The following is a 13,733-nucleotide window of genomic DNA, read 5'->3' on the forward strand; positions in this document are numbered from 1 at the left end:
CAAAAAAATTGTGGTATATGCCTTTCCCTCATCAACTGCTCGTCACTTTATTATAAAAGACAATCGTATTACTAAAGCATGAGCGCCCATTAACAAATCCGCGTTGATTCTCACAGATAACATTACCCTCATCTACCCAACACTGTATATAGTCCCTCACTAATTTCTCCAAGACCTTAACAACTACATGACACACAAACTATAATTAGACACTTCCAGTCTGCTACTGCCCTTATGCAGCGGCACTATCTTATCTTTCTGGGTATCTTTCCTTCAGCCAGACTTTTATTGACCAGGTCAACGGAGCTGTCAGTTCTTTAGCACATTTTCTCAAAACCCGTGGTGAAATACCATTAAGTCCAACAGCTTTATTGGTAACCAGAGTACTCAGTATTTGGAACTCACTCTCCTCTTGCACCTCTAAACCCTGATCCTGCCCTATCCCTCTAGTATTAAAACCTCCTCCAGGATGTTTTAATACTAGAGGGATAGGGCAGGATGTTTTAATACTAGAGGGATAGTTGTTCAATAAGCACCAATAAAGTGCTTATTGAACAACTCCACTATGTCCTCTGCATCGGTCACTCTATTCTCATTTTTATCCCGCAATGTTATTCTTCCACAATTGCTTCTTTGCCTACTGGCCACACAGCTAAAAAATTCCTTAGGATTTTCTTTGGATCTTAGTGCCAATCTCTTCTCATATTCCAGTTTTGCCTTCCTCGCCATTCTGGTCACTCTCCCGGCCTGCATCTTATATTCTTCGTGTATCTGTCCTCCACCCTTTCTCCTTGTATATCTTCCATAATCTCTTTTTCAACTACAGTTCCTGTTTGAAGTCGTCTGTCATTCACTTTACACCAAATTGTGTCCACTTCTTCACCCGTAGAATACAGCTTACTATTGCTGCTAACAAATATTCTTTCACAGTTTCCCAAGCACTAATGATATCCTGGCCTTCCAATTCTGCCCTCCATGGAACTGCCCCTAGTTGATATCCAAGACTACTATAATCAGCCGCCTTATAATTCCACATACGTTCCCTTTTCTTTGATACACCTGCATATCTGTTCATCTTCCAAGTCAAAAACCACATGGTCACTCTCTCCAACTGGTGGGAGTGTCATCTCACTTATTATCACTCTTCTGATGCTATGACCAAATCCAAAACTCTTGAACCTCTTGTTCCCTCTATCACATGCTGCCGAAGACATTTGTCCCTCAAGAATTCCAGAAATTCTATCCCCTTCTTACTATGCATTTTCCACTTACTATCCCCTTCTTAATATTGCTTTTTCCTCTTCCCAGCTTATACTGCTGTAGTTAAAATCTCCCATAATGATCATTCTTCTTGCACTTGCCATGCTCAACTGCCTAAACATCTCCTGGTCCCCACCCACTGTGCTCCCTGGTTTATAGCAACACCCCAACAAATATCCTGTCTTGGCCACTTCTACCTCACACCATATGCTTTCAAAACCATTTGTGTCACTGCCTTCCAAAGCCTCTACTCTAAGAGGACATACCGTATTTTCCGGTGTATAAGACACACTTTTTTTCCTTAAAAAATTCATCTTAAAAATGGGGTGCGTCTTATATAATGAAGGTAAAGATTGTTTTCTCTTTTCAAAGTCATATGCACTCCCTTTTATGTTCCAAGATCTTTGTAGGCGGTTAATGGTGCAATCAAATTGATGCAGGTTTCTGAAAGGTTATTTACTATTAAAAATTACCTATTATTTTATCCATTTTTTTTAAAATCATACTTTAAAGTTTAGGTTTTTTCCAGAAAATTGCATTAAATTTCTTGGGTGCGTCTTATACATAGGAGCATCTTATACACAGGAAAATACGGTAAGTCATCACTTATCATAAGCAGAACTCCACCACCATGTTTTCCTTTCCTATCCTGCTGAAAAATGCTGTACCCTGCCACTTCAATTCCGGTTATTATATCATCCTCCATTAACCACGTCTCAGAGATCCCAATAATCTTTGGCCAGGTTGATGCTATCAATGCCACCAATTCATTTCCTTTATTTCGGATACTCCTTGCATTAGTATAGAGCATAAAAATGTCATGGCTTCTATACCTATCATTGTCCACTCTCGATACCCCTGGGCTCAATGTTTCCTGACATCGTCCCCCTTCCCCCAAGTACTCATTCCGACAAGAGGTCATCCCTGCTACCTTCCACCCTGAGAATTCTAGTTTCCCTGCATTGACACACTGACTCGTTCAGAAAACAACAATCTTTCCAGATGCCTTCGTCCTTCCTCATTCAAATGCAAGCAGTTTCTAGCATACAGTTTCCCTTCTGTCCTCAAATGCCCTCCAAGCATCCACGTAATCCAACCCTCTCTTCTCACACATTCTGGCTATTATGTGATTCAGTATTGCTGCTCTTCTGCTCAGTTCGTCACTATCATAACTAGGCAACACACACACACACAATCTTCCCTCTCGGCGATTTCTTTTGCACAACTTCAAGCAATAATCTAAGATCTCTTGCTGCCCGATTTACACTGCCTCTCAAGTCATTCGTGCCCACCATCACAATCATCTTATTCATCCCTTCACCCCCTCTTAATTGCCATAGCCAAATTCTCTATTGTTCCTCCAGGCAAACACTCCTCATGCATCCTATCTTGCACACCACAGATCATTAAGTCACCATACATTACACCTCTCATCACACTCCTCATGCATCCTATCTTGCACACCACAGATCATTAAGTCACCATACATTACACCTCTCATCATTCCCTCTCTCCTACTCTTTCCATTCTCTCCTTCTCCATCACTCCCATAACTCTCTCTCATTCCCTCTCTTCCACTAATCCTATTCTCTCCTCTTGTGTTATTCCCATAACTCTCTCTCATTCCCTCTCTTCTACTACTCCCATTCTCTCCTCTTCTATAATTCCCATACATCTCTCTCATTCCATCTCCTCTACTGCTCCTATTCTCTCGTCTTCTAACATTCCCATACCTCTCTCTCATCCACTCTCCCTTACTGTTTCCATTCTCTCCTCTTCTACATTCCCATACCTCTCGCTCTCATTCCCTCTCTCCTGCTGTTTCCATTCTCTCCTCTTCTATCAATCTCAAAATGCTTTCCTCTCCTATCCTTCCCAAAACTCTCCCCCTCTCCTACTCTGATTCACCTTGCATTTATCTTTTCCATTCTCCTCATCTCATCTTTCCTACATCTCATCTCATTCACAAGACATTCCACCTCCTCTTTCAGCCCATCTATCTCCCTCTGCAAGTCGATCATTCTAAATCGAAATTCACTCTCCCAAACAAAACCATCTCCAAAACTTTCACAGTTACTCACGGCTTCTACACTATCGACTATTATTTTATCATTCTTTTTTTTTTTTTTTTTATCGAAAGAAGATTTGAAAATAATCAAAATACTCCGATAGTCTTTCTTGATCTGGAGAAATCCTTCGATAATATTGACTGGAACCAAATGTTCTGCCTCCTAAAAAGAATACAAATACACTATTCTAACTTTGTTCCCATATTTTGATTCATGTTTGAAGATCTATATGATAATAACAGGGGAACATACTTATAGATAAGGAAGAAATTTTGGAAAGATGGAAGGAGTACTTAGAAGATCTATAAAGTCAAAAAGATCTAGATGCCAAGGCTATAGAAGATGCAATGACTTGATGTGGAAGAAATTGGTCCAACTATATTAAAAGATGAATATGAATGGGCACTAAATGAATTGTTGGCTAACAAGGCACCAGGCATTGATAACATCCCCTCAGAATTAAGAAAATATTCAGGAAACATAACTAAGTCGTACCTTTTCAAGATCATAAAGGATATATAAAATAGGGATCATTCCCAAAGACTTTACACAATGCTCTATCATACCCATTCCTAAAGTAAATAATGCAAACAAGTGTGAAAATCATCGAACAATAAGCTTAATATCGTACCTTTTCAAGTCGTACCTTTTCAAGATCATAAAGGATATATAAAATAGGGATCATTCCCAAAGACTTTACACAATGCTCTATCATACCCATTCCTAAAGTAAATAATGCAAACAAGTGTGAAAATTATCGAACAATAAGCTTAATATCACATGCTTCAAAAATACTACTAAAAATTATACAAAAAAATCTAACAAAAAGGTAGAAGAGTATATTGGCAATGACCAGTTCAGATTCAGGAAACAACAGGGAACAGGAGAAGCAATCCTAGCTCTAAGAACAGTTATCAAAAGAAGATTTGAAAATAATCAAAACACTCTGATAGTCTTTCTTGACTTGGAGAAAGCCTTCTATTGACTGGAACCAAATGTTTCGCCTCCTAAAAACAATAAAGGTAGTTTGGAGAGATAGAACGCTCATATTTAATCTTTACAAGCACCAAGAAGCCCTAATAGAAACAGCCTGCAATAAAACAGAAACCGCAATAGCAAGAATACATAGAGGTGTAAGATGGGGTTGCTCTCTTTCACCCACACTGTTTTATCTCTATATTGACGATGCAATAAATAAATTGAAGAACTAATAGAACTAAAAGATAAATGGAATTGAAATTAACTGGCTACGGTTTTGTGGATGATATAGCAGTATAGCTGATAACAAAATCAAATTGAAATCCAACATGACAAAGATGGAGGAAATCTTCACAGAGTACATCCTAAAAATTAATTATAAGAAAGCAAAAGTATTAATTGCAAGTAAAGTAAATCCAATGAAAATAAACCTGGAAATAAATAATAACCCAATACAACAGATATATCTTGGTATACAACAGGTATACCTTTAAATATCTTGGAAGTCTTATTGTGGAAGATGGATAAAACCAATCAGATATTAAAGCACAAATAATCTTGGCCAAAAAGACATTCTACAATAGAAGAAACATTTTTACAAGCATTTTTCAACATTTTTGAACTTAGCATCTAGTTCAAAAAAAGGTTAGTAAAAACATCCACATGGAGCATTGCATTATATGGTTTTGAGGCCTGGATGCTAACAAAACAAAACAAGACATCAAAAAGTTGGATGAATTTGAATTTTTGGTGCTGGAGAAAGATAATAAAAATTAGATGGATAGAAAGAAAAGTAATGAAGAAGTTCTAAATATAGTTCATGAAGAGCAGTGTCACACTAATGAACCATACCAACAAGAGAAGAAAAGTCTAACTGGACATCATCTGAAGCATGGGGGGGGGGGGGGGAACTGATTACAGAAATAATGGAGGGGACTGTGCAGACCAAGAATTTCATATATAATTAACATAATGATGCTAGCCGGCGTTAAGAGTTATGAAAAGATAAAAAGGAGATCACAAGACAGAATGTTATGCTGTGTTGATATAACTAACCAATCTTCGTTAATTATATGCACCAGAGAAGAGAGGAGAAGATGATAATATCTCCACAAAGAACTACAAGAAATCTAGCAATAAACCTGGCTAATACTCTTCAGCATTTCCCCTAAATGCACCTACATGAACATCCACTAATGGGTATAAGATAAGCATTTTCTAAATTTTCAGCAGTCTGGATTATAGAAACAATCAAAAAAATGTAAAAGGTATAAATCATTCACCTAAACAACTAAAACCATTATGCACATATACTCAATGAAAATCCAAGGACTTAGAATCTCCACTCATTCAGTCTATTCAAATCCTTTTGTAAAGCAACACTATCTACTGTACTTCTCACAGTTCTTAACTTTGCATCATCTGCAACGCAACTACACATCATCCATAATATCATTAACATACAAGTAAAACAGCAATTGGCCACAAAACAAATCATGAAGCACACAACTAGTGCCTCTTCCAGGATGTTGCTCCCAAACACAAATTGCTGATGCCTATCAGACAGCACACCTCCAATCCAATGTGCTAATCTATTATCCAACCTAACTTGTCCAAATTTAATTATCAACTTGTCATGTGGCAGTATATCAAAGATTTTTGAAAATCTAAATATGTTACTGTATGTGCTTCTCTCTTCTCGAATGCATTTGTCACAATCAGGGCCGGATTTAGACTTGCTGAGGCCCTAAGCTATACAAAATCCAGCAGCCCCCTACTGTTTTAAATTACGTCAGCTCGTCTCAGAAAAATTTAAAATATATATGCCTTTTTAATATATGAAAAATATATTGTATTTTAATTTTTATTAAAAAAATAATAAAGTATGCTTTTACAAAATCACAAAAATAATTATATAATTAAAGGGTTTTAAAAATGACAAATAAGGCTCATAGAACAGAAAGTTTTAAATTAAAATAGGAAAATAAAAAGTAAAAATTAAATTAATATAACAACATAATTGGTAGTATATAAAAAATTAATCTTTTATTCAGGTGAAAATTTGACAGTAGACATCACATAAATTGGGTACCCAAAATTCCAAATAATACAGGTACATATATATATAATAAATTAATATTGAAAATATGGAGTTGATAAACTGTTATAAAACAACAATATTTAATAGAAATAATTATATTGTATAATCCTCTAAAAGGCTCTAAGATATAACTTAAAACATTTTCTTTCTTGATTTCCCAAAAGCAAAATCATTAATTATGTCATCAAAAGATATGCTACGTAACTTATCACTTTCTATAGACATGATGCTAAGTGCAGACAATATTTCTTGAGACATAGTTGCTCTCAGTTCATTTTTTATTCTCTTTAGCTGTGAAAATTATCTTTCTCCTGAACAATTTGTTACCATTAAACACAGGAATAGTCGTAATATTGCTTCCACATTAGGGAAAACTAACTCAATCTTGTCTTGAAAGATGGTGTCTGACTTCATTTGAGTGATTTTTCTACGAATATTTTTTTTTATCAATTTTTATATATATATATTTTTTTTTTTTTTTATTTGAGGCCCCAGCAGATTGCAAGGCCCTAAGTTGTAGCTTTTTTAGCTTATATGTAAATCCAGCACTGGTCACAATGTTGTAATAAGTAGGTCTAAAACACTATATTTAGCAAACCCATGCTGTCCTTTTCAACCTCATTCTGGATCTTGGTTCTCACTAACCTCTCAAACACTTTAACCACAGACACACAGAGCCTGGCCTATAATTCAAAGCCTTATTCTTATCACCTCCTTTATAAAACAGAACAATTTTGTCCTCTTTCCACTCCTTTGGAAATCAGCTTGCCTAGAGTGGCAAGGATTATTGTTATTATTTATGACATCTCCATGGAGTCTGGAGAGAGACTCATCGCAGGAAACCCAAATCAACCACATACACAAAAATCCTATCATACCTTTTCTTGAATTCATTCACCATCAGGGAACTCACAAGCAATTATGGCAATCCATTCCACTCACTCACCACTCTCAATGCAATCCAGCTTACCTAATACAGCTATCGATTTATTATAAAATGTAATTAAATGGCTAAAGCAAAACCTTTCAAACCAATGTTTGCATTCAAAGATAGTCCTATCATCATCAGTCAAATTCTGTACTTTTTTTTTCTTCAAAATCTTCAACCACCAGAATATAAGCCAATATGAAATTTGATTCTTTCTGTTTATATCATCACTTTCATGCAGCGATTCCACTATACTTGTTCCAATCCCTTGGGACTTTTCCAACTGCTAAGTTCTCATTAAACCACATCAAATGCAAAAATTCTTTAGCATATTCATCTAAAATTTGCAGTGATATCTCTTCCACTCATGTCTTATTAAAGAATGTGTGTGTGTGATGTAATGGTGTTCTTAATTATGTCTTTACATCGAATTACTTCTCTCTCTCTCTCTCTCGGGAAATGAATTTTCTTTGCACTAAACAGTTTCAGTTGCAAGTTTAGCGGTAGTGTGAGGATGTGATGATAGTGTTCCTAATTATTTGTCATTACATTTGATTGGTTCCTTTCTCTATGGAAACTGTCAGTGCAATTTCTTTGCACCAAACATTTTCAGTTAAAAGCTTACTCCATTTCTCAGAGAAAAAAAAAATACAAGTTACTTCTGACAATTATAGTTTTTCAAATTAAAACTCCAACAAATAAAAGAAATGTTTATATTCATAGGGGTTTATTTATTTACTTTTTTGAGTTATTCATATCAACTATTCAGATATTATTTTTCTGAATTCAAAATTCTGCTGAGTTCCTTTCTTCCTTTCGGGTGCAAAAATTAAGTGCTGATTACGATATACTGACAGAATAAAATATTAAATACTTAATCATATGATAGAAATATAATAATATCCTTAATAACAAAGTGCTTTTTCCTCTCCTCTTCAGTTACTTACTCTCGGTTTTTTCCTCCTCGTTGATCGTCGAGTTTGGTCATCGCATATATTAGTTCCAGCTGAGCCACTTTGTTTTTCGTGTTCACCGGCACAGGTAGTCAATTCAATCTCATGTGGGCTTGAACGTTTACGTTCTTCGGAACTGCCAGATACAGAACTCATGGTATCACACCTAAACAATACGAACCAATCCTTGGAAAAATACCCACGCCGTATAGAGTTTTAAAAATTGCACCGCCAATTGTCAAAACATCCACAACATCATCCACGTGCTGTATGACACAGGCTCATTGCCGTACTAAATCGAAATGTATACTGTTTTACAGTATATCTTAACTTTAGTTGCGTAGATACGAGTGCAAACAATAGATTATACTCCAAAAAAAAATTTTTTTTTTAAATTTAAATAACTACTTTAGTAAAAAATAATAATAATAAAACATTGTTTATGAAAATGTATTTAATTAACATTAATAAATTTCTTCCAGTGACTTTGCCAGCAAAGGTTGGTCGATTGGTAGAGCCTCTGCTACTAATGGCTCAGTGAAGTAAGTTTAAGCGCGGTTAGTAGTTGGAAGGGTTCCAATCGTTCGATGCTGTTGGCACACTCTCCCTCGATGAGTCTTTGGACTCCCTGGAGGTGTCAGATAATAATAAGTAGTAAAATTGTATTGAATCCTGTCTAACAAAAATACAGATGGCTTTGCATATCGTATTAAAATAATTCGGATCATCTTGGAGACGGCTCAAGCAAGTGGCCCTGTTTAGGAGGGTAATGGATGGCAATGAAGTTTATAAAGAGTACGCAAAAAAGCTCATTTTTTGCGTACTCTCAATTCTCTAGCTGAAAAGTGCAGAATACTGCACTTTTTAGCTAGAGAATGGTTTGACGAATATGCATTTGTAGGAAGGTTTCGTGTTATGATTTATTCAAATTATTCGAGGGCAACTATTAAGACCATTATGAAGTATATTGCCAAAGAGCACGATATTCTTCCAACTACGCTACAAGAAGAGATTAACTAAATCTTTGTAGTGGTTCAAAAGCATAGGTTTCATAAATGGAAAACTGCAGGCTAAAAAGAATTCACCCACAAAACAGAAAATAATAAAAAAAAAACAAAAAAACGTGTTCTAAATATTTCCTTCTCTTCTGCCGTTAATTAAAGAAACATTTAACTAACTTCGTTCTAAGGGATGGAAGTGACTTACTCAGGATTTAAAATTAGTTTTAAACCCAGTAAGTAAAATTTCTATTTATGCCAATGCTTCTATTCTATCAGACATTATTATTATTATTATTATTTTGCCGCCTCCGGGGAGTCCAAGGACTCATCGAGGTCCATCCATCTTCACACAATCATCTATCAGAGACAATGGGTATTATGAACACTCTTATAAACAGAGTTCATGCTACCTATTCTTCTAATTCCCACTCAAACTAATTACTTAATATTCATTAAGTATTATTACTATAAAAAATAATATTCTGAAATTATGATTAAATAGTTAAGAAATTATTTAATGATTAATATTAACTAGTTTTTGACCCGTAAACCAGAGAAAATCGATGGTGAAACCCCCATTATTTCAGATAATAACACATCCTCGGTGATAGGAAAAACGAGATGGCAGCACTTGTTTGCCGGTCCCTTGACGGGTAGTCGCTAATAATTAGTGATAATCTTTGGCCAGCTATCTCTGATTAGCTACCAGTGGAGGATGAAGTGTCCACTCAGTCAGTCTCCAAAAATTTATGTAGGACTGAAATGGCTTCACTTACTCCTTAAGGGAATATAAGACGTTGGCGGAATTTTTTCTCACACTATTTCAAACAATAAATATACTATTAGATTGAGGAGATGGCGGCACTTGTGAACTTATCTTCACTGAATGCCATTCATAATTACAGATAGCGTCGAGCCAGCTATTTAATAGTGAATGACTAATGGTGGAGATTGGCCCCCACTTGAATCTCCAAACCTTAGGGTTAAAATGGCTTCGCCGACTCCATATAGCGGAATAAAAAGCGCTAGCGATACTTATTTGTGTAGCTCAGAGGAAGTGGCGCTTGCATCCTCAGCGCTTGGTTGCTCGCAGTCAGACTTAAGTTCAAGTCTAGTAGCCAACTGGAGGAACTTTTTCTAAGCCTTTCTTCGACCGATTCCCGAGTAAGTCGATCTCTGGCATGGGCAAGCAGGTTTTTCATCCCAGAAACTCGAGTTTTTTATCTCATAAACTCAAACGTGTTACCCACATTATTTCAGACAGTAATATATCTTGTTAGGATTAGGTACCAAGAGATGGCAGCATTTGTTTGCCAGCCTCTTCATTGGTGGCTGTTATAATTAGTGATAGACATGGACCAACTATCTCTGATTGGCTACTGGTGGAGATTGAACTGTCTACTCAGTCTCCAAAAGCTAGATAGGGTATAAAGGCCTCGCAACTCCCTATAAGGGAATAAAAGGAGTTAGCTGATTTATTTATTTATATACTTGATTTTTATTTATAACTTTGGGTGTGAATTAATAAAAAACCCACTGTTTCAATTTGAACTCCAGTAGTTCATTATTCTATTGACTCAATCATGATCGAGACAGAAGCAAGTAAGCATATTCCACGTAACTCACGTCTTTTAATTCATGTTTTGAATAATGTGAAACATGTATCATAAAAAAGAAGAATGAAAAAAGATTCAAGCAGGAAAAATGAAATTGCAACCATAAAATACGTACAGAAATTTCACAGTCTCAGAATATAAAACCAATTAACTACTATATGATTAAATATAAACAAAGATGGTTAAAACATCTAAATCGAATGGACAATAGCAATCTGCCAAAAATACTATATGGATATAAAATAAAGGGAAAAAGAAGAATTGGTAGACAAGAAAGAAATGGCATTAGCAGTGGCAGATTATGGATAGTTGGGGCCCCTAGGCAAATTATATTTGGTGGCACAAAAAAAATAATAATAATAAAGAATAAAAAATAAAAAATAAAATAAAAGTTAGGTGGCAAATAAATGAAAATTTGTACTTTTGAATTTTTTGAACTTCTGGATTTTTCTGCCTGTTAAATGGTTAAAGGATGATGAATAATAAAACTTTTTATTTTATTTTTTATTTTTAATCAATTTTTTTACAATTTTTCAAAGTTTTTTTAAATAATTAACACACGAAAATTCACACTAAAAGTTATTTTTAGAACAACACCTCACTCTCACACGATTCAATAACAAATTAAGTTAAGGAACAACCAGACGAAACTTCCTATCTCAGCAATGTAATTAGTTTTCGTGACCTCGAAGCTGTCAACAGCGCCGTGCGCCGACATTAGTAATGCGGTTTAATTTAAAGCGTAGATAGAGCGCTGTTCAAAACACAAAATACGAATCTTGTCAACTAGCACCGACATTTGTATTGCGGCATTATTTAAAGCGTAGATAGTTCGCGCTGTTCAAAATACGTATTAAAACGTAATAATTGTTTTGAAAAAATTTTCACTTAAAATAATCAAGATTTTTAGGATGTTTACTGAAAACATTAATCTAATTTAAAACACTATAGGAAAATGTCTTGGCTTGGGGCCCCCAAACCTTGAGGATCCTAGGCACGTGTCTCATTGCCTTAATGGGTAATCTGCCACTTGGTATAATATCCACAATAGGAAGAAGAGACGAACGTCAACCCACCTTCTCTTCTCTCCCTGATGATGTCCTAACATTATCTCATTAAAAATTTTAGGACGCACCCTCATCTCCACTCTCGCTCTAATATGAAAGGCATTAGCATCAAATTGGCTCACCGTTTGTTGCTATACTATCCTTAAGTCTTCTGGGAGGCATTCAAGTTGATTTTCGTACCTTGTTGCTGCACGTTCTTCAGTTCTTTCAGAAGAGAATTAATGATGTGGGACACTGGCACTTCGACATCGCTTGCACTTGATGTTTCAGTTTTCATCCACATATGTTCCATTTGATCGAGATCAAGTCTCTGTGCAGGACAGTGATATTGTTCAACACAGATCTCATTAAACCATTTCTGCAACAACCTCGCTTTGAGGACAAAGACACTGAAACTTAGTTACAGGAAAGAGCCTTCTGCAAACGGTCGCCATAAAGTCAGAATCACAGAATTGTTGAGAATCCAATTATATTCCGAAGCGTTAAAATTCCCTCTCTGACTGAAATTTATGGGATTAACCCCGTCCATAATGCCTTCTCCCCCAAACTTCCCCGTTAACGCAAGCTCTGTCAGATAACGTTCTGCCGTTTGTCAAATTCAGGCTCGACCTTGGGACTGCGAGATGGTAAAACGTGATTCATGACTTCCAGAGAAGGTGTTCAATTCTCTAGAGTCCTATTGCAACCAAGTTACACCACTCCACCTTCATAGGGCGTTGCCCTTTCTGATATTAGTATTGTGGGTATATAAGCCTATGTTCTTCAATTCCGACAAAGGACTTGCTAGTGAGTGTTTCAATCGATGAAAGGGACTTTTCATCTATTATATATAATGCTGGCGAAAATAACATAGTCCCAGTTTATTGCAATACCCTCTTCACAGATCCTCAGCTGATTGATAGTCTTCAATCATACATTAGTGATCACAAATGGTATACCTTATTATTATAAAAAAATCAGTTAATGCCTTTTATTCCCCTATAGGGAGAAGGCAAGCAAGGCCGTTTCGCAAGTATCTAACTTTTGGAGACAGAGTGGATATTGGAATTATTTTTATTGTGCGGGAATCTCCATAGCGTATGAAGACTCCGGCCGGGAGTCCCAAACCACCAATCATAACTCTGCTTGAACCCATTAACAGACAAAGAACTACCAACTGACTTTGGCAACCCAGTCACAGTCATTACCAATCTCCAAGCGAAAAATCCAGTCTTCACGTCCATACTAAGCAAACATTTATTCAACTAACAGAGATGATCCCTTCTTCTGGTCCCCCTCTACCCAAGTGCTGAAACATTTCCCCTTCATCAATCCTACAAAACCTTTTAAGCAACTTAATGTTTCTATCACATTCAGTCTTATTCCCCTAGCAAGCAATATCAGCACTTCGCACATTCTTAATCTATCCTCATAGGGAACATTCCACAGACTACTCACCATTTCGGTTGCTCGCCTCTGAATCCTTTCCAACACTTTCTCATCCGCAAGAAGCCCAATAGATCACACCTGTGGACAGTAACCTATGTATGGACGTATCATGGCCTTGCAAGTGGAATAAAAACTTACTTATCTCTATTTGTTAGTGTGTTCTTTAATAGTCAAGAAGTCTTACAAGCAACCATAACAACATTAGTTATGTGTCCTCTAAACTCTAACTCTTGGTCTACCATCACTCCTTAATCTCTAGCGTCAGCTATTACATGGAGTACAGTTCCATCAATGTGGAACACGGTTTGTAATCGATTTTTCCCAAAATGAAT

The 13,733-nt window shown here is 36.1% G+C and overlaps 1 protein-coding gene across 1 annotated transcript in view; it reads right to left on the reverse strand.

The window, feature by feature from the left end:
• Positions 1–8,585, reverse strand: part of Su(var)3-3 (lysine-specific histone demethylase Su(var)3-3) — a 648,388-nt gene extending 639,803 nt beyond the window's left edge. Inside the window, exon 1 of the mRNA XM_090409239.1 lies at positions 8,284–8,585. Coding sequence (XP_090265365.1) covers positions 8,284–8,445 — 162 coding nt within the window. The 5' untranslated portion in view covers positions 8,446–8,585. The remainder of the gene's footprint in view (positions 1–8,283) is intronic.
• Between the last annotated feature and the right edge of the window lie 5,148 nt (positions 8,586–13,733).

The sequence above is a fragment of the Typopeltis vanoorti genome, chromosome 19 (assembly GCF_054136105.1).
Source record: "Typopeltis vanoorti isolate ZY-2024b chromosome 19, IOZ_Tvanoo_1.0, whole genome shotgun sequence".
Lineage (NCBI taxonomy): Eukaryota > Metazoa > Arthropoda > Arachnida > Uropygi > Thelyphonidae > Typopeltis > Typopeltis vanoorti.